This window comes from Mustela nivalis (assembly GCF_964662115.1).
Source record: "Mustela nivalis genome assembly, chromosome: 1".
Taxonomy (NCBI): Eukaryota; Metazoa; Chordata; class Mammalia; order Carnivora; family Mustelidae; genus Mustela; species Mustela nivalis.
The window spans coordinates 170,101,405-170,123,775 of record NC_139020.1 but is presented as its reverse complement, the minus strand read 5'-3'; the positions used below and the strand labels follow the sequence as shown (position 1 = coordinate 170,123,775).

Below are 22,371 nucleotides of genomic sequence, written 5' to 3'. Positions count from 1 at the left end.
GTGCTGTGACGGCAGGAACCCTATCTCATACTTGGGTTTGAAAGCCATTTCCAGTTGAAAGAAGTCCAGGAGGCAGCGTGGCGGGGTGGGGGCAGGGGCGGCCTGGCTGGCTGACTGCTGAATCCTCAGCACCATGCACACAAGGAGTGCCCCTGAAGCAGATGTTGAATATATGTTGTTTTTAAAATATTTCCTTCCAGGGAACTAAAATAATGCTTATACTTTTGATTTGAATCCAAAGAACTAGCAAATATTTCACCCCGAAATAAACTCAATAATAGCAGTTTATAATTCATCAGCACCACATATTCTGGGGGGCCCCTCTGTGAAACAAGAGAATTTGTTAGGTCCCTCCCCCTAGGGAGGGACAAGTGACTTTCCCTTTCAGAGCTTAGTTTTCTGCACCACACATACAACTGTGACCATGATCTCTGAACTCCTTCTTGGCATGACATTCTGTCACGTCCCAATCGATGGTGTGTCTCTCTGCTCTTCCGAGCCGTACAGTGTAAAGAGGATGCTGGATCTTTCCTCTTCAAGCTGTTCTCCTGGCGGTGGGAGTGGGGGGCTGTCAGTCTGCAAAAATTGAGAGCAGTGCCTGTGGACAGGTGAGGCCTCTCACTGCCGGGCCGGCCTCGTGCTCTGTGATCCTAGTGCATTCGTGCTTTGCCAATGCACGGCTCACAGTTTCACCAGCCGGGCCCACACCCTCCCTCAGCCCAACATGGGCTGCTTCGCCCCAGTGCGAGTAACCCCCAGCCACCCGTCCCCTGTAGGTGCCCTCTTCTGAGCAGTTCGGTTCATTCCTCCCTTAGATTTGGACAGACACTGAACAAGGGATGTTTCTTCGGTGGGAAGGTATGACTATATCTGAAGGACTGACTCAAGAGCAGTGAATATAATCAGTGACAGGTTACCTTTGCTGCCTTTCAGTGGCAACACCAAGCTAAATGTTTTCAAATGTCTGTTCTCCTCCTCTGCTTTGCTGTAGACACTCAGCAGAAAACGGACTACAGACATGGGAACACCTTAAATTTTTAGGTCGGTCATCTTTGAAATGGAGTATTTCATTGAATGGTGTTTTTGCCCATTGCACTGTGGTGGGAAATTGGTCAAAATGAATATGGGCTTACACATGTGAAGTGCTGATCATAGGGTATTTGGTACAGGAAGGTAGAGATCATCATTTTCTCCTCCGGCAGTTATTCTAAGCAACTGAGGTTCACCATTTAATCATTTTCTCTGAGGGCTCATGCAGGAAATAGAGATGGTTTATCATTCCTCCCTTCCACAAATACTTAGCAAGTGTCTGCCGTGTTCTGGTTACTGCACTAAGGTGGTTTCTGCACTCATGATGCTAAAGGGCTAGTGAGTTCCTACTTACAGATTCCCCAGATATTTTAAGCCAACACTCTAAAGTAGGGGTGATGTCACGTTGCCAGTGTGGTCTGCCTTATTCGTGTAATATTTTTTTTTTTAAAGATTTTATTTATTTGACAGAGCCAGAGAGGGAACATAAACAGGGGGACTGTGAGAGGGAGAAGGCTTCCCACTGAGTAGAGAGCCCAACGCAGGGCTCAATCCTGGGACTCTGGGATCCTGACCTGAGCCAACGGCAAATGCTTAATGACTGAGCCACCCACGCACCCCCCATAATATTTTTCAATTTCAACTAGTTCTCATTTGGCTTCAATATTGCTAGACTGTCTTGGTTAATTTTTAACATTTAGACATGTCTTGTGGGATTTTGTATCTGACTCTAAGTATGTTGATGCCTTCTATTTTATGACAGAGGTTGGCAAAACTCTAGCCTATGGGCCAAACCCAGGCTGCTGCCACCAGCATTTGTAAATAAAGTTTTATTGGAACACAGCTACACTCATTCATGTATTGCCTGTGGCTTGTTTTCAGGTTATAGTAGCAGAGTCATTGTGACAGACCATATGGTCCACAAAGCCAAAGATATTTACTATCAGAAAATACTGTATAGAAAAATTTTGCTGACCTCTGGTGTATACACATTAGCAATATAGCGGGGGGAGGGGTGTGCTAGCATACTGGCAGGGGGTAAGGGGATGGGCAAGATTTGTGTTAGAATGTCAGTTATGGTTGCTTTTGAGGAGATCAAAATGGTCCCAGTCAGAAATGACACCAGATAGATGTGAACTTGAGTCCACTTTCCCCCTTAACTTGTGCTGATTAGCTTTTACTGTTCATTCCTGCCTCCCTGTACAGAACTTATACACGATGCATACTTTTGAGGAAAAAGGCATTTGTGGGCACAAGAAAGATAGGAAGAGGAGTCTTGGCCCATTGGTTAACCAGTGTTGAGAAAAACTATTTTCAGGTATAAGCTGTAGATATCAAAAGAAAGGATGGAGACTGAATGGGCCTTTCTTATACCAACCGATAGCACCTATCAATGATGCCAAACTGGAAGGAAAAGGAAACAAGAATAGAGCAGTATTTCCAAAAGCTGACAATGAGGGAAACTGAACAAGAAGCCCATTCCCCATTTTCAGCCTCCTGATCATCCCCTACCAAGTGAAAGCACACATACGCATATCCGGTAAATGCCTGAACACTTGGGATCTCAAAATTCATTTCACTTCCAGAGTGTTTGCAAATGATTTTCCAAGTATAATGCTTTTTAAAAATACACAGCACAGTATGAGGTATCTAGAGCAGTCGGATTCACAGAGACAGCAAATAGAATGGTGGTTGGCAGGGGTGAGAGAGTTAGTGTTGAATGGGGATGGAGTTTCAGATGGGGAAGACGAACAAAGTTCCCGAGGAGTAGAGGGTGGTGATGGTTACACAACAGTGTGACTGCACTTTGTGCCGCCGAAATGTACAGCTAAAAGTGACTTCAATGGAAAATTTTATGTGCTATATATTTTACCACCCACCACTCATTAGCCATGTAATGCAGTGGCTGCATTCCTATTTATAGATTAGGGAAGTTGTTCAGAAACCTACCCTTTCCCCTGTATTTAGTTTTTTGTTTTTTTAAGATTTTATGTATTTATTTTTGAGAGAGAAAGCACCTGAGTTGGTTGTGGGGGGGAGTCTCAAGTAGGCTCCTCGCTGAGCACAGAGCCTAAGACAGGACTCAGTCTTAAGACCCGAGGATCATGACCTGAGTAGAAAACAAGAGCCAGAATCTTAACTGCCAGAGCCACTCAGGTGTGCACTCCCCCAGTCCCTCACCAGGCACCATATTTAGGTCAAAAGTGATTTCTAAGAATTGAGAGAATTCAGGGGCGCCTGGGTTAAGCCGCTGCCTTCGGCTCAGGTCATGATCTCGGGGTCCTGGGATCGAGTCCCGCATCGGGCTCTCTGCTCAGCAGGGAGCCTGCTTCCTCCTCTCTCTCTCTCTGCCTGCCTCTCTGCCTACTTGTGATCTCTCTCTCTGTCAAATAAATAAATAAAATCTTAAAAAATAAAAAAATAAAAAAATAAAAAGAATTGAGAGAATTCAGTGATATTCAATTAAGAGGCACCTACGTGGCTCAGCTGGTTAAGCGTCTGCCTTCCGCTCAGGTCATGATCCCAAGGTTCTGGGATTGAGTCCCACATCAGGCTCCTTGCTCGGAGGGGAGCCTGTTTCTCCCTCTGCCTGCCACTCCTCCAGCTTGTGTGCTCTCTCTCTCTCTGACAAATAAAATCTTTGAAAAAAAAAATACTCAATTTAAAAAGACATTCACTTAAAAAAAAAAGATATTCACTAAATGGTTTTTTAAAAGGCATGGCACATCAATTCAGTAACAACAGAGATAGCCTTATAAAAGATGTCACAAAGAAAAGATAGCATGGTGAGATTGCCTTTTTTTTTTTTTTTAAAGATTCATTTATTTGAGAGACAGATTACAAGTAGGCAGAGAGGCAGATACAGAGAGAGGGGGAAGCAGGTCCTCGCTGAGCAGAGAGCCCGATGCAGGGCTCCATCCCAGGACCCTGAGATCATGACCTGAGCCGAAGGCAAAGGCTTAACCTTCTGAGCCACCCAGGCACCCCTGGGATTGCCTTTCTTGTCTCTATTTCCAGAAATGACTTTTTCTTTTTCTTTTTTTAATGTGGATTCTAGGAAAGAAACCTTGACTGGTTCCCCAGGATGAGAGCCATGTCCTTGGTCAGCAGTGACTCTGAAGGAGAGCAGAATGAGCTAAGGAACCTGCAGGAGAAGCTGGAGTCCACCATGAAGCTGGTCACTAACCTTTCCGGCCAGCTGTCAGAATTAAAGGATCAGGTAAAGAAAAGATAACCCATCTGCCCCCTAACCACACACACACCACTACCAGACATACCAGATTTGCTGAGGCAAAATTACTAGTGCTCATGTTAAGGCGGACGTTTCCCTCATGTGGATGTAGAAAGGGAACCCAGGGCACAGAGAACAAAGTCACCTAGTCTCCCCATTTCCCCTCCAGTCCCCTTCACTGCACTTTTATAGGGTAAGCCCATAACACTACTTTCAGTGCTGCTAGTATTAAAACAAAACCAGAAAATGGGAGAATGCAAATGACTTCAGTGAAGGGCTGTACAGAAAACAGGACCTGTAAAGCTATACTCTTTTTACTTTACTTACAGATTAAAAGCTATTTCTGGTTTTGCTTTCTGGCCCTCAGATCTATCAACTCTTCACTCAAGATACTTAAATTCAGCATCCCAGGATAAGCCATACTTGTGCGAAAACTCTTTTTGGTTCATTCATTGGCCAAATCTGTACTGAGTGGCCATCGTAGTCCAGGCATTATGCCAGGTGCTGGGGATGAACCCACAATCTAGACCTAACCCTGCTCCCACAGAGCATAATAGTCTGCACAAGTACCGCTCCATCCTGTTCTCTATCCCTAAGGTAAACACTTGCCACTTGAAGGAAGTAAAGGAGGGGGTACCAAACTCTTAAGATTTGTACCAAACTCTATGTACTTTTTTTCTTCCTTTTGATCCCTTTACAATGAACAGTCACTGGGTAGTTACTGCAGTGACAGGATGCTGGGGCGGGGGGGGGGGGGGGGGTGAGCAACTGCTGTACCAAAGCTGACAGGATAATCGGCACAGACTTGGGAACAGGTCAGCATCCTGGACGGGTTTCTGAGTGTTTTAATCAGCTCCACAGACAAGATTATAAATTGTGCATGGCAAAAGTTGTCAGGCAAGGCTGCCCTGGAGGTAAGTGGCAAGGCAGACCTACAGGTGATTTTTTACTCATAGGTACACAGCTAGTGAATACCCCATCTAGAATAAACTCTTCTTGGCAGTGGTCTTCAGAGCAATTTTAACAATCTACTTTGAATTATCTTTCCCAACTGAATTATTCCAAACCATACCCCCACATACACCACTTGGTCTCAAAGTTCTTTTCTTTGACTTTTATTAAAATGCAAACAAAAAAGACTAATGACAACAGAAAGGCTTATTTATGAAGGCTGTCTCTAGCGCTTGAGCTTGGTGGCCACCTAACATCAACAACCCACAAGAATCTTAGTTAAATCGGAGGTTTTAAAAAACCTTCCAGAAACTGATCTAAGACAGACTTCACTAAAGGAACTGTTGAGCTCTCATTAAAATGGTCACAGGAGTGAGGTGAGCTGAGGAATTTGCAGAAGGCATCTGAGGTGAAGGAGGGCATCTGAGACCACAGAGGTCCTCCCTCTTCACTCCCTCTTCGTACTGATGAGAGCACCGAGGTGTACAAAAGGCTCCTGGGAAGCTTCTCCAACTCTCTAGGACAGTGCCTGATCCTCCTGTGTGGGTTTGATTTTTGTTTGTCGTACGTATTTTTGTTTTCATTTGTTTTGTCACTGTACCTTGGTTTGCCTTTCAGATTGGCTGTTTAAATTCTTACTCATTTTTTTTTAAGAGCCTTAAAGTTTCCGAGGTTGCCTCCCACACTTGAGCCCTGTGGAGGATACCTTCACGGCCATGTTACACAGCTGTGCGTAGTAGAAACTTGGCATTGTTAAAATACAAGGTAGAACTGTTCCCGTTAAGCCTCAATTTCAGCTTAAACAAAATATGTAAATATTCATTGCGTAAGGACTAGGGTTCATTAAGTGACATTAAAGCCAGTATGGTTTAAACTGCTTGGTTTGGGCCCTTTCTACATTTTTTGTCTTAACGTTCCCCTCTGAATGAATATGAACCATTTTATCTTGGAAGACACTATAAGCTAAAAAGAAGTACCAGGAAACCAGTAATATAATCTCTAGTGCCTTTACCAGGATTGATCTGCTTGGGTTTTAAGGTGCCCAGGAAAAACTCAGCACAGCTGCTTTTATTGGGGGAAATGTGTTTCTTTCAAAAGGAATTAGTCAGCATTTTTTCTGATTATGTAACCTTTAACAAAGCTTTAAGGCCATTTGTTTAAGAATCAACTTACTAAAAATTTTTCAGTTTTACTAAATTTGGTGTAATAGCAATCATAAAAATTTCTTGAATTGTTCTGCATAAGAAATCAGGCAGATATGGTAGAGAGTTGCTGGTTCTTAAATGGCAATTGTAAGAATTCCTACCCTCTGAAGAAAAAAACCTTTTTGAATTAAAAAATAAAAGCCTACAAATGATTAATGAGCAAGAAACTCTGTGATAGATATTTTTTAAAACTGCTATGAAAGAATACCATTCACTGGTAAAAGTGCTGGGAAACACATAAATTGCTTCATCACTGAGCTATTTTTTCAATCTTCTGGTCCAAAAAAGCAGAATAGAGCAATGATAGTTTATAAATGTGAATGTCTTTGGTTTTAATTTGTACTGCTATTGACCTCTTTGGTAGTGATTTTCTTAAAATACCAATTTGAGGAGAAAAAGTTCTTGTCAAGGTTAGAAGTTAAAAACCTGGTTGGTGGTGTGACTTTTCCTACTATTGCCAAGAACAGTTGATTAGAATTGCTATTCTGTGTTAATGATGAATCTCATCTTGAAGTTTCCCCTCCCAAGAGATTCTGAATACTAAATGTGATTCTCTTACATTCTTATTCCAAGGAGGAGAACTGATGTAAGAACCTACATTTTTTTTTTTTTTGCATGTTTTCTTCATAATGCAAAAGAGCAAATATCGAAGAGGCTTCACTTTACTGAAAATGTGACTGGCTTCCTATGAGACAGTAACCCTTACATGCTGTTAGGAATACAAAAGTGTTTGAAAATCCAGATCACATTAGCATGTTCCAGTGTGTTTGGCACTTTTCATGCAAGATGGTTATCTTGTGAACATTAACTGCTTAAGAGAGGGAGGAATAACAGAAGATTAAAATAATTGCCTTACAGTTAGAAAATTGAATGTTAAACCTTACTGAGTGCTTCTGTCCCCTACCCTGTTCTGGAACCTCAAAGGGGGACTAAGATAACCACTGCCCTCTAGGGTCCCATAATCTAGCAAGAAAGACAGGCATACAGACCTCTGACGATATGATACAGTGTGGAAAATTGTACAACCCACTCAAGATAGGAAGACAGCTTGATGGGAGCACAGAGGCGGCACTGGGTCCTGTGTGTGGCTGGGAGTGAGGAAGGAGTAGAGCCTGTACAAGTAGGTGACTTCTGAGCTGGCAGAGGAATGCAGAAGGGGGGGGCATCCCAGGAAAGGAATCAGCATGAGCAAAGGCATGAAAATGCATGGCATGCTCCAGGAATGGCACTATGTTCTGGTTAATTCAGTTCATTCTTTGAACCACCACTTGTGAAATAGATGTGCAAGGTGCAGCCCTCGGTACTGGGTCGCAAAGATGAACAGAACCTGTTCTCCTTCTATACTCAACAGTCTAGAGTGGGAAGCGAATCAGTAAACTGTAAACGGAGAATTCAGCCCTGTAAGTATGTAACGGAGGCATGAGCAGACTGGAAAAGGAGGAGAGCAGTTTAGTCAGCCTGATCTCTGGGAGAGAGTGAGGCCACAGAGGCCTCCAAAGCGCACTGCCAGAGCTACAGAGAGGGACAGAGTATTAGGGATCAACTCAGTGCGTGAACAAGTATCTGTACATTGACATTAAATCAACGTAAGTGTGTCTGAGAGTTGTGCTGGGATTTTTTCTTAGTATTTTAGGCTCCTTGTTAGAAACATGGCTGATTTTAGAGTCCCCCGGCTGTTTAGAATCTGAGTAACCAAGACCCTGCTGTGACAGGAAAGCAGTTTTTCGGACTGTTGACCCGTTAGAAACCAGATTGTGGCATCCGTGTGCTGCTACTGAGCGGTCCTTCCTTTGCCAGCCTTCTGTCATCGAGGCCAGTTCTGGGAGGTGAAATGTGCTCATTTGCTCTCTACCCTTAGTGTTTTCATGAAAGATCTTTCCGACGTTTGGCTGCCTCTGATTTGTAAAGCTACAGTATTCTTTGCTTCTTGTTTAGACTGAGTCAAAAGAAGGAATGCTAACATTCAAGCTAGTTTTTATATTCATATGCATAGGAAGAAGAGTACTGCTTTAAATGTTTATCCTTTAGCTAAATGGGAATTATGAGGATTTTAAATGAATCTCCTACGAATGAGACATTTCACACTGTTCAAAATAGATTTTTCAGTATTCATATTTTGAATATAGTTACCTTAGATCAGAATCTGATGGATCTTTTTGAGTCGTTTTGTTTCAAATGTCCAGAGCGAATACTGCATGAGAATATGAAGATTCACTTTGGTCATTATTTCTATGTACTTTGATAAAGGTAACAACAACAGGTAATACACTTTAAATTTATACACACACACACACACACACATTTATACAGTTTGTGTGTAAATTATGTAAATAGGTAAGTAGGTAGAATTGAGCCCATAAAGCCAGAAGTTATGTGAGGCTGTGCACTAGAGGGCCAGTGAAACCTAACTAGCCAGCAGTGTTGACCTTGGTTTTTTATAGGCCAGATTTAAGCCTTAGGGCTTTTATTTTTGTTCCCTTATAATGATAATTAGATGATGACCACTGTCAAAAGGGCTCAGTCCTTTAGCAGTTGCCCTATTCCCTCTCATTTATTAGTCACTTACATGACAGCTATTCCGTCTAAAAGGCCAGGGTTTGTGAAAACAGAATTCAGACAAATGTGTGTGCCTCTGCTGTGCTCAGCTGTAGAGAATCTTCTCCAAGATCATAATATTATTAGAGAAAAATGATGTATGTACCCAAATTACTTTATGTTCAAGATCACCTAATGTGATCTTTGACCCATTTCAGAGAGAATCCACAGCAGTGTGGTCCCAGATCAACAACATAAACCTTACTGGTTACTTGTTAGAAATGCAAATTCATGGGCCCTACCCCAGGCCTACTGAATCAGAAACTCTGTTTGTGGGCCCTTTGATCTGTTTTAACATACCTTCTGTGTGATTCTGACTTATGCCAAAGCTGAAGAACTACTCCTGGTGATTTCAAGTACCCAGTATATACCTAATTTTGTTTTCTTTCGAAAATTAGGTATTACTGGGTACTTGAAATCACCAGGAATAAGACTGCCTGAGCAAAGAATTTGGCCACTAACTTACATCACTAGGGAGTTTGAAGGTTTAGGAGGGAGGGCCGGTGATGTGATCATTACCTTAGAAAGGCAAACCTAGAAAGTTAAAATAGGAGCAGCAATGAGGTGTCAGGTGATGGCTGCAGAAGTGGGAAGGCAGGTGTGCCATCAGCTAAAGACTCGTTTGTTATAGGAAGTACAGTGTAGAGGCTTTTCTGTTTAAGAGAATAACTGAATAGCCAACAGATTGAAAGTTAAAAGCGGACTGAACCAACAGGCATGAACATATGCAAACATAAAAGGTCATCTCAAATGGAAGTAGTTATTTATAGAAAAATTACAGCAAAGGCTTTAATAGCCAACTTTGACAGTTGAAAGACCTCAGTAACTTTAAATGAAAGTGCCTAAATAAAGTAGCCTTCAATAGTGGTTGAGCCCCCCAGGATTCCTAAATCCATTAGAATGCTTGAGATTGTTAAACTTTGTGAAGTTGTGTTAGATTCCCTCTCAGGGTTAGCTGCCAAGGGAAGAGAGAGTGTGTTTGTGTGTGCGTCCATCCGTGTGTCTGTCAGTTGGGGAAGGGAGGAGGATCTCAGTGAAGTATCCAAAGTATTAGGTAGTAAGATTAATGAATACAGATTATATTTTAATCTAATTGTGCATTTATCCCACATGTCAAATTAGGTTCTCTTTTTTCAGCTGAATCTGTTAAGTATAGTGTAGTGTGTAACACTTACTTAAAAGATTGTCATTCATCTAAGGAAACTTCAGAGGCTAGCTGGAATATCCTAATTCTTTATAAAAAGCTACCTTTGGGAAATATTCGCTCCTTGTAAATTCTCTTCTAAATTATAACAGAAGGCATTTCACAGGAGCCTAAAAATAGTATGTTGATTTAAAAGAAAACTGCCATGTTTTGAGCAAGTAACGACTTTAAAACTGAACCTAGGTAAGCTATTCTTGTTTTATGTTCTCTCAGGATATTTTGTACCAAAAATTAGTCCAAGAGAAAAGTGAGACTTAAGCAACTACTATGTGACACTCTCCCAAAAAGTGTACATATATCTGTTCAATTCTCCACCTATGAGATAGGAATTATCATACTAATTGTGTGAGTGAGGAAACAGACTTTGAGAAGCTAAATAACACAGAACCATAAGGAAATAGGTCTGATTTCAAAGTCCACGTTCTTTTTACCAGGATACACTAATTCTTGTCTGATTTTAGGAAACCAAAAATCTACATGCAGGACCTAACACCACTTATAGACAGCAATTTTATCTAATGTATATTTCATTATAGACTTTTTATCTCAATTGGCTTAAATGCCCAGCATTGAATCCAGAACTAGGTCCAACTAGTTAAGAAAAATAATGTGGAACACTAAATGTACCCTAAAATATCTAGAACAGATACCCATCAATATGAAAAGTGATTTGGTTCAGCAGCCAAATGAATAGTAACAACCTCTTATCTGGGGTTTTGCAAGCACTTTTTCATTTGACCACTTTTGGGAAATGGTCTTTCCTGACCTTAATCAGTCCTTTGTCTGTGGATGGGGTCTACTAAAGACCCCACTGAGTGCCTATTCAGTCACTCTGGATCTCATTAGCATGTGAGGACATTCCTCATTTTCCTCAAGGTGCTACATCATTTTTTTTTCCCTCTCAAACCAGAATTACTCTGGAATCACTGAGAAATGGAATCAGGACCCCCTGAAGACCATGGACATAGTCCCTCTCAAACCTAGGATTCTAAACACACTGCTTCTCTTGATAGTTTGATATGCTGTTCCCACCACACAAAGCCACCATTTCCAATGAGGCTTTAAATCATTTGGAAATGGATTTGGGAAACAATCAAGAATCCTGTGCTTTTATCATTTTTTGTTTCTTTATGAAACAAATAGTAAGCAATACTTCTGAATGCCACATTGCATGACTAGGTAACCGAATTCCCCATTCTGCCTAGGAAGATGTCCCTTTTGAAGTTCTGAGTGTTTGATTTAGTGACGGTACACTATTTGTAGAAAGTGGGTTTCAGTATAAACCATAACCACAGAGGTAAATCTATGGTTCAGTATGTGATCTGACGTACAGGAAGTGTCTGGGTCTAATGATGAAACTTTTTAACTTTCCAGATGACAGAACAAAGGAAGCAGAAACAAAGAATTGGTCTTCTAGGACATCCTCCTCATATGAATGTCAACCCACAGCAACCAGCATAAGCAAATGAAATAAAGGAAACTCTGTAATTTTTATAATTATTATTGGTGTGGGTATGGCTACTTAGTTCTGATTCACCCACAAAGATGACATTAATCCCTAGTACATTTGTAAATAATCAGTTTTATACTGTATGTATATGATTGCTACTCTAAAGGTTTGGATATATGTATTGTAATTAGAATTGTTGGCATGATGAAATTTCATTTGTGCCAAAAATATTAAAAATGCCTTTTTTGGAAGGACTAAAGAAAGCACCTGATTTGCACTTGAACCAGATTATAGATTTAAAAGTATACAACCTGTATTTTGTATTTAAAACTAGAATAGCCAGTATTTATGTTTTTTATAAAACTGTGCAATACGAATTATGCAATCACAATGAATTTGTAACTCCTGAGTGTCCAAAAGGGAGTGCACATCTTTGAAGCTGGTGTGTTAATACTATGTAATAAATGGTTAAATATCAAATGATGCTGCTGCCAAAATCCTATGACTAGTGAGTTTCCAGCCCCTGGGCATTTTGTACCATATACTTATCTGTGGTGATACTATTTCTCGTTGCTAGTGGCATTAGTGCCTCTAATAGTGACAGTGCTCCAAGTCAGCATTCATCTTAAGAAAATCAACTTTAGTTTCAAAGATAATTTTAAGCTTCTGAACTGATCATTTAAACTTTCTTTAAGTAAGAGAGCTAAATTAGAAGCTCAGACCTTAGCTTGTGAAGTTAATGAATTTTTGAAAGGTAAATTTTTATGCAACATTTGGAATAAATGTATACTGCTGGCCAATCAGTGTCATCTCCAAGGTGAATTTTGGTGTCACAGGATAAAGAAATGAATAATTGATGGTGTCTAGATTATCTAGTCCAAACAGTAGAGTTTATTTTTTTTCTTCATCTGAACCAACATGCTACAGTAGCTAAGTATTTAAACTATATACATCTATATAAAGATGAAATATGAGCTATCCCATTAGAACTCATAGTTGAACACTGACATGTTATTCTTGTGAAAGAGCCACGTTTTGGTTTTATTTCCTTGTCACATGATTTCTTTCCTTGATGGATGAAAAGTATGAAAGGAAACTTTTATATCTGTTGCCTAGTTTTGTACATGGATCTCATTTTACAAGAGAATCTCTCTGCCAAAAAAAAAAAGTTTAAAATGTACTGAAAGCAGAGTTCTGAAGTGAGTAAAGTTTGTAAATGCATATATGAAAATAAATATTTAATGATGCAGAACAATATACAGTGGTGGACTGGTGGCTTTCAGTTTGGCATTTCTTTGTGTCTTAACAGCTGTTCCAATGAATTATTTTCTTTGGGGCCAATTTAAAGTGCACCTGGTTTGGTTACCAGATTCATTCAAAAATGCTTACCTCATTATCAAGAACGCTGAGGAGATCTACTTCAACAAATATCAGGGAGTGTTTAATACGATGTTCATTCATTCGTTCTCCAAGCACATTGTCCTGAGCAGTGAGCACCAGGGCCTGCTGAGGGAAAGTCAGGGTGGACTCTGCTGAGGCTCTAGCTGCCTGGGCTTTCCCAGGACTGGGGGGCTCTGACTTGCTGTCTGCAAATAAAAACAGTTGCCATTTGTTTTCCTTCGTGTCCAGTGGTTGGAGGCCTTCCGCAAGACAGTCAGAAATATTTCACAGAGCTAACTTGTCTATCCAAAGGTAGTAAAACTTGTTCCCTCCTCAAAGCAATGCCCTCCCGCCCGCCCATTTGCTCTTTTAACACTAATTCTCTCTGTGCTTTGGTAAATACGCATAATTACCACCCAATGTTGGGAACTAGGTCAGGATTGAGTTCCAGTTAAATGACTAGTTTCATAACCAATGCTTCTACGTTATAAATTTGATAACTAAAAAAAAAAAGAATAATTTTCCTGTCAAGGCAGTGTATCTCCACAAAATGTTTCCATAATGAGGCAGGCCCAAGATAGACACAGACTTGAATCCGTGAACACGAGTGCGGTCTCGGCTGAAGCCCCCTACCTGCGCCTGAGCCAGCAGGGACTTGCTCCTCCTCCGGTTTCTCTTTGATCTCATGCTGCCCAGCACAGCGTGGCAGTATGTGTGGTTTGTCTCTCCATTCCCATCCAGCTCACTGGAGAGTTGTGCACGGACATGTCCGGGTTGCAGCGTTTACAAGTTTGTCATGTTTCATCTGAATCCTGTCACCTAAGATAGAAATCTTCATTCAATTTGCCAGCTTCAGCAGAAAATAAATGGAATTGGAATGCCACTCCACCCTGTATGTGGCAGATCCTACCCTTGGAGTTTGGGTGTGAACACAAAGCTTGTATAATTGAAACATAAAATCTGAAGTTAAAACTTCTATAGCCTTTGATGTGTAATTGTGATTTCACCTTTCTCCAGACACTGCTTTTTCAAACACTTCTATTTCAAGGGTGGACGTCCACATCACCTTCAAAGCTGCCTGGTATCAGGCTAAGTAAAAGACGTGGTAATAGAGTGCTAATATGCAAGAAAGTCTTTCTGGCTTTATTTAATTTTAAAAGTTTGTTGTAGCACCAATCCAAATTTCAGGATTTTACCAAATTCCTTAACTAAACCATTCATTAAATCAAAGGATCTGGAGATCTAACATTTATAATATCCTAGCCTTTGCTTCTTCTGTATATAAACCTGTGTACTGATAAACCTTTTCCCCTTCTACTCTTCACTGAGTCCTAAAGCTTTAAATGCTATTTCATCCCGTACAATTTTTCTTAGTACTACATCTGTCTCTAGTCACCCCCCACACATACAAAATACAACTTCTTTTATTTCATTCTTTAAAAATTTGATTCAATTTAATTGGTTTGTTTCCAAGTTCATGCTTCTTATTCATTGTTCTGCACTCAGCCAATTTTTTTTATTTGGTTGTACTTTCTGAAAATGGATTGCTTGATTTGGGTCCTGTAAAAACTGCTCTTTCATCCTGTTTAAATATTTCCTAACATAAATTATATAGCAAGCATACTTTATTTCTGGAAGCTAACCAACACAGTCTATGCAGCAGAGCAAACTAAACGAAGCTTTACTTATGTGCTAGTGGGAAATTATCAAGATCTTCACAGTAAACTAAGGAATTAACCTGTTAAAAATTCAATTCTAGACTTCTCTATCCTCCTACTGAGGATGGTCTACTATCCTCCTACTGAGCATGATAATGCATGAATGAGAAATAGCCTGGAAGTTTCTGACAGTTATTTTAAGGCTAACTTCTGGGCTGCATAGATGGAAATTTACTCCTTCAAAAATACTAAATACAAAAGGGACATAAATACAGACTTCTAGAAGTAGAGTTGGTTTTTGCTAAAATAATGTTTTTACAGATTTCAAAGAACAAAATAGGTGCCCGATAGAAGGTATAAATTATATGACCATAAAAGTCACTTTTATATAAGACAGGATATTACAAAGGGCTCCTACAGAAGGCTCTTGAGACAATATGCTGTATCTACCAAACCATACAGCAGGAGTGAAACTAATTTCAAAGATAAGACTTAGAGGGGTGCTTGGCTGGCTCTGGCAGTAGAGTATGTGACCTATGATCTCAGGGTCATGAGTTTGAGTCCCACGTTGGGGATAGAGATTGCCTTAAGGAAAAAAGAGAGGAAAAAAAGAAATTGAGACTTAGGCAAAGCAATTGGCCTAAGGACTCAGTTCCAGAATAAACAAAGGTCTCCTGACTTAGCCAAATCCAGAGAGCATTCTTCCCAATTGCTACCAGTCTTCCAGAATGGGGCTGTGATATCTCAGGAGAAATCAGTTTCCCACAACAGTTCTCCCTTCACAGAAAGTTCTTAGGGAGAATACCACTTTGTCCTAAGATGCAAACTGATTTTTTGTTGTTGTTGTTTGCTTTTTACAAATCTACTTTTATAAGGGTCTACAAATTAGAAAACACTGAATATGAAGACTTTGTCAAGACTGAAAACTGTGGCAAAGATGAGCAGCTCCTAAAATCTCTCTCTTACAATTACCAATCTCATACAGTACTTCTTACTTAACTGCATTTTTCAACAGGAGACTCTTCTCTCAATGAAGGTGGCTTCCTCCTAGTGAAACATTCAGATATAGGTGGTGACTGGCATCCTATCCTACCACAGAAGTAGGTGTTTATTAGCAAACCCCGCTCTGCTCTTGCTCAGTATACTGATAATTTGCTAACAATCAACTAGAGTGTTGGAAAACCCCCATAAAGATTTCAATTTTACAGAAAGTACCCAAAATTCCGCCAGTTTTGCATCACAAAGTAGTGGTTTAAGTAAAGTTTTGAGTAAAATGCCATGTGTGTGGTTTTTGTGGGTGGTTGCAGCTCAAAACGACTATTAGGCCTCATCAGTTACCTACAGGGGAGAGCTATGATGGCAATTATAAATTAAGACAATTATGATCATTGTAACTTTTTTTTCTTCTTTGGCATTATATACCACATTGGTAATTCTTGCATCCTAAAGGCAATTCAGAACCGTAACTAGCCTTTAAGTCTGGACCCCAAAACCTGCCAAAATAAAAAAAATGAAAAGGTTGATCCTAGTGGGTTTTGATATGTGGTCAACTTCCAACAATGATTATTGACTATGGGTTCTCCAGGCACTGGTATTTTAAACTCATTTGGTAAAACAAATCTCTAGCTTACTAGGGGTACCACATTTTAAAAAGAAAAATTTACTAAAGGAGAAGCTTAAAATACTTTAAGGTCATGACAAACCAGTGTGAAAGAGAATCCTAACACCTAGAAGTGAAACTGCATCATCCACCCAGTCTGGAAAGAAAAAAGAAAGCTAAAAACCACTATAGAATAAGAATGCAGAGTTTGAGAAAACCCCTAAGGTGAATTGTGAACAACAACAACAAGAAAAAGAGCCCCCACAACATAAGAAGTGCATACTGTATGCAAGAACCACTAATGGAAAGAGTTCGCCAGCATTTCTGTAATTACCTCACAAAAAATGGTTAGTCCCAGGTCAAGAATGGAACTTTCAACAATTCAGGGATTTAACTGTTCACTCCAGAACTCAAGTTATTTAATCCTTTTTCATAGGCTTGTCAGCTATAACATCTCCAAGTCTGTCAGAAGCTTTCTATAAAAGTTCTCCAGAAGAATAACAATGGAGATTTGTATGAAACTGGGACAAGGAGCCCAAAAGCACAAAAGGCTTGGGGGCTAAGCAGTAACTTACTTCAGAACCCACACGGCAGCACGGTGGCACGAAAAGAACAAAGACCTTGAAGTTGGTTGAGAGTCTTCATACCAGCTCTGCCACTTCAGTGCTATGACTTTGAGCAAGTCCTTTAATCACTATAATTGTCACACCCCATCTAAAGAATGGACATTACCACTTACTTCTTTGGGCAGTGATGAGCAATAAAGACAAAACATGTCAAGTGTCTATACATATATCCAATACATGCTCTTACCCATTTATTTGCAACATAATCACTTATTCTTTCTCATACCTATCGACAATCTCAGGCAAATATTAAATGACCAAAGCTGCTTTCTGTTCCTAATAAATGGGCCGGACATTACTGTAGGATCCTAAATCCTCATGTTTGAACATGACACTTTGGGGTCATATTGAGTCATTTTTTAAAACTGTATATCTAACATCCAAATTATATCTTAACTACCAATCTGAACTGAATTTATACAGAAAGAAAACTACCATAGCTTATGACTTCCAGATAATTATTCTCATATTTATGATCAGTGTTGAATTCAAATCTGACTTTCCAAAATATTCTTCATGGAAAGATGTTTTATCTTCTAGAGGATGATGTGTTTTCTTAGTTTATGAAATGCTTTCTTTTTTTTTTAGGATTTTATTTATTTTTACTATTTGAAAGCAAGAGCAGGGTGAAGGGCAGAGAGAAAAGCAGACTCCTGGCTGAGCAGGAAGCCCGACATGGAGTTTGATCCCAGGACCCTGAGATCATGACCAGAGCTGAAGGCAGGCACTTAACCAACTGAGCCACCCAGGTGCCCCGTTTATGAAACCTACATTCTCATTTACACCTCCAACCCTGTTCAGTAGATTATTATCCCTGTCATCTGCATGGTTCTCAATTACTCTTTCATTTAACATGCAAGTGCATATTTTAGACCAGATCTCACATAATGGTGGACAGCCCAGCACTCCTGAGGATCCTAAGAAGGGAATCCTAATGATTCCTTGTCACTCCTGATCCTAAACCCCAAATGCAACCTGATGCTCATCATCTCCCCTCTATTTCACATCACCCCTACTGCTGACATAGCCTGCTCTACTCTTGTCTCCATTAACATCTGGGTGTCATGCAAGCAGATCTTTATGGGGGGAAGATTCTAACAGCAAATTGGAAACTATTTAAAATTGAGAATCAGACATCAAAACCCACACCCCTTTCTTCTCTGCCACTGGAGGAGCAATTCTCATGTCTACCCTACTGCTAGGGCCCACTCTCTTTCCTGACCAAACAAAAGCATAATTAAAAAGTTCCCTCCAGGGGCACCTGGGTGGCTCAGTCATTAAGCATCTGCCTTCAGCTCAGGTCATGATCCCGGGGTACTGGGATCAAGCCCCGCATCAGGCTCCCTGCTCAGTGGAAGCCTGCTTCTCCCTCTCCCATTCCCCCTGCTTGTGTTCCCTCTCTCGGTGTGTCTGTCAAATAAAAAATTTTTTAAAAATCTTAAAAAAAAAATTCCCTCCAGCCTCGGTTAAAAACAAAAATTTTTGTTTCTTTACCATGCAGAGCAATTTTAGCCCCCAGGTCCCAACCACTCCTATCTAAATTAGCCCTTTACCTTGACCAAACCAAACCAACAAACAAAAAACATTAATTCCGCTGTCCTTAGCTTCCAACTCAAAGATCAACCAGTGTTTTAAACTTTTTTTTTCCCCTTCCTGATACATCCCTCTTAAAGAAGAAAAAATCATTTTAGAAAGGTTAAGTGATACGGCCCAACTAGAACCTGGGACCTAGGATTTCAGGGCAGATCATGTGATCTTACCCACTCTCTTCTCTTTGCCGAGGCTTCACTCTGCTAGGTGCAGTCCTGCTGATAAGGTGCTGGGGCCTCCCCTTCTTCCCTGCCCACCTGTCTGGGGAAAACCTGTACCAGCTAAAAATTCTACAAGACACAAAAGAATGTAAAAGTTGTTAAGGGTCATGGCTGCATTAGTTCATTTCTATATCATGGGTCCCTAGCATAGTACCTGTCAAAGGTATTCTACACAGTGACTGGAGGGAAAAATTCTTTGCAAATCTCCACTTAATCTGCTCAAGGTTTTTGGAACCAACACTAATTAGGCGTCTTTCAATGAAGAGGGAGTATCTAGTGGCCCGAAGGGAGTTACATACAGAACAATCAGTCACTACTCCTTTTGCTGCTACTTGACTCTTTAATCCTACAACCAATGATTAACTGTAATGCCTCTGGCTCCTACAGTCCTGCTTCACAACTCAAAACCATCTTCCACTGCTCCCTCTGAACAAGTGACCCCCATCTCTCCCCTCTTTCAATTCTTTAACAGGATAATGTGTGACTGTGTTGTCTTCCTGAAGATGTACAGACTCACGCGTGCTCCAACGCTCCTCTCTCCACCACAGCCCCTTGTCTAACACTAAAAGACACTCTGCCTCCATAATCCGTGGAGGAACTGTAGCAGTTCTCAGACTGTCCACAAAGAGAACACAATTTAGGTAACAGAAGGAAGTTAGGGCCATTTTGGGTAGTGAAGAATTATGGTTCCTTTACATATAAACATACAGACAACATGGATGACTCTCCAAAGCATTACATTAAACAAATGAAGTCAGAACTGAAAGGCTACATAATGTGTCATTCCATGTATATGACATTCCAGAAAAACAAAACTACAGGGACAGAAATTAGATCAGCAGTTGCCAGATACAGGAGGTATGGGAAGGGGATATATTACAAAGGGACACTAGGTAAATACACTGGGTAATAGAAAGATCTTTGGTGTGTTGGTAGTTATGACTACACAGGTTTCTCAAAATTCAAGAACTATAACCTAAAAGAAGTAAATTGTACTATATGTAAATTATACCCCAGTAAATTTGACTGAAAATATTTCTAAAAACTAATGGGGTATAGTGGAGGAGAGATAAAAGGGTCAGATCCAAGAATTTGCATTTTTAATTTGCTCCCCAGATAATTCTGATGCAGGCTGTCCACAGTCCACAGTATGAGAAGCACTGCTAATGTCTGGGCTGCATCACAGTATCTTTATTCTTTTTGGTACAGGCCATGTGCACACTTTTGGAACAGAGTTTCTTTTCACAGGGTTGAATAGGAGGGTCAGAGCAAAAGATATGCTCACTGGGGTACCTATAGGGTTGGCAGTGAGACTTCAAAAAAAAAAAAACAAAAAGAAAGAAAAAAGAAAAAAAAAAGGTGTGCTCCTACTTAAAAAAGAAATGTGTTTTATAACTTGCAAATGGAGCAGTCTTCTAGCTGCATTTGCTTTCTACCGCTGCCATAACAAATTAGCAAAAATTTAGTGGTTTAAACAACACAAATCATACTTCCAGTAGGTCTAAAATGGCTTGGCAGGGCTGCCATTGCTTCTAGAGGCCTTAGGGAAGAATCCATTTCCTTGCCTTTCTTGGCTTAGAAAGGCAGCCTGCATTCCCCCACTGGTGGTCTACTCCCATCTTCAAAACCCGAAATGGCCAGTTACATTTTCCCATTTCAAAATCCTTAACATAATCACATCTGCAAAATCCCTTTGCCATGTAAGGTAACATATTCACAGGGTTTGGGCAATAGGATGTGGACATCTTTAAGGGGGCTGTTATTCTGCCTACCACACATGCTTACACAGAGTCTAGACAAGTATTTAGGTTTAAGACAAGAAAAGCAAATCACCCATCTGTTTACAAGCTTAACTGATCTGAATACAATTAGGAAGGTGCATTTTCTTATGGTCCAAACAGGCTGAAAAATCAGTTCATTAACATGATCGTAAAAAGTGATAAAGCTACACAGGATTACCTAAAATGGTATGTTGCTTTCTTTTCACCTTCACTACTGATACCAGAAACTATAAAAGAGATGTGTTTGCTTTTTCAGACACACACACACACACACACACACACACACACACACACATCTTATTTTCCTCAGTCTTATTTCTGAGCATTAGCACTTTAAAAATAAGACCCACTGAGGGTGGCTCAGTCAGTTAAGCAACCAGCTTAACTGATTTCCACTCAGGTCATGATCTCAGGATTCTGAGATTGAGCCCTGTTTGGGCGCTGGGCATACAGCCTGTTTGTGATTCTCTCTCCCTCTGCCTCTGTCCCACCTCCCCATCTATAAAAAAATAAGTAAGACCCAATAAACTCAAAGAAAACAAAAGAAAAAAAACTTCCTAGGCAATAAGACTTAATGGGGGGGGACAATGTATACCTGCTGAAGAAAATTTAAATAATATGACATCCATATCTCTTCTTTGGTGAGTGTCTATACAATCTCTTTTTCTTTGTTCACCTTTTTATTTCTTTTACTATTACTGAATTTTAAGTTTTGTTTTTTATATTCTGACTGCCGATTCTTTATCAAATATATGTTTTGCAAATACTTTTTTCCCCTGGTCTACGGCTTGTCTTTTTATTTCCTTAGCACAGCTTTCCAAAAATTCAAAGTTTTTAATTTTGACAAAACCCAATTTATCAACTTTTTTTCTTTTGTGGCTCATGTTTTTTTGTGTCCTAAGAAATCTTCATCTAACTAAAATCCCAAAGAGTTTTCTCCTGTTTTCTTCCAGAACAGCAGTGTACAATAAAGCTTTCTGTGATGATGAAAATGTGCTATACTCCAAGCTAACCAATACACTAGCTATAGCTAACCACACATAGCTACTGAGGACTTGACATGTGGCTAGAACTAGGAACTGAATTTTAAAATTGTATTTAGTTTTAATTATTTAAATTTAAATAGCCACATGTAGCTACCATATGGACAGGAAGTTCTAGAAGTGTTATAGTTTTGATTTTACATTTTGGTCTATGATACATTTTGAGTTAATTTTTGTAAGTGTTTGAAGTATGGATCAGGGTTCATTTTTTAAAAATACGGACATCTAATTATTCTAGCACCATTTTGTGAAAAGACTATATTTTACTCCAATGAGTTATCTTGGCACCTGTGGCCATGTTTATGTCTTTTTCTGAACTCTACATTCTGTTCCATTGACCTAAGTGTCTTTCCTTTCACCAGTAGCACCCTGTCTTCATATATGGTCAACTGACCTTCCACAAGGGCACCCAGAATATACCATGGGGAAAGGACAGTCTCTTCATCAAATGGTGCTGAGAAAACTGGACCTCCAATTGCAAACAAATAAAACTGAATTCTTGTCTTACACGATATATGAAAATCAACTTAAATGGACTGAAAACTTAAATGTAAGACCTGACACTGAAAAACTCTAAGGAAAAAAATCAGGGAAAAGCTTCATGACACTGGTCTTAGCAATGATTTCTGGAATATGACACCAAAAGGATAGGCAATAGATACAAAAACAGGCAAGATGGGACTACATCAAACTAAAAATCTCCTATACAGCAAAGAGAACAATCAATAGACTAAAAAAGCAATCTATCAAAAGGGAGAAAATATTTTCAAATTTTTAAGGGATTAATATCCAAAATATGTAAGGAA

General features: G+C 39.9%; 1 protein-coding gene and 1 long non-coding RNA gene across 14 annotated transcripts in view; one reads left to right on the top strand and one right to left on the bottom strand.

Annotated features, from left to right (window-relative positions):
* The window catches only part of ITPR1 (inositol 1,4,5-trisphosphate receptor type 1), a 327,977-nt gene extending 315,054 nt beyond the window's left edge, over positions 1–12,923 (top strand). For all 10 annotated transcript variants that reach the window (XM_082728673.1, XM_082728677.1, XM_082728669.1 and 7 more), the window contains 2 exons: positions 4,088–4,249; positions 11,591–12,923. In XM_082728673.1, the coding sequence (XP_082584799.1) occupies positions 4,088–4,249; positions 11,591–11,677 (249 nt within the window). In that variant the 3' untranslated portion in view covers positions 11,678–12,923. The remainder of the gene's footprint in view (positions 1–4,087; positions 4,250–11,590) is intronic.
* The window catches only part of LOC309863696, a 38,094-nt gene that overhangs the window by 3,796 nt on the left and 11,927 nt on the right, over positions 1–22,371 (bottom strand). Inside the window, exons 2-4 of one of the 4 annotated variants that reach the window (XR_014311183.1) lie at positions 13,680–13,865; positions 13,056–13,252; positions 8,548–8,608 (exon numbers count right to left, since the gene is read on the bottom strand). This is a non-coding gene — a long non-coding RNA (uncharacterized lncRNA). Of the gene's footprint in view, positions 1–424; positions 577–8,547; positions 8,609–8,667; positions 9,342–9,424; positions 13,253–13,679; positions 13,866–22,371 lie in introns of those variants that run through there. The other 3 variants (XR_014311184.1, XR_014311186.1, XR_014311185.1) reach the window with 3 other exon arrangements.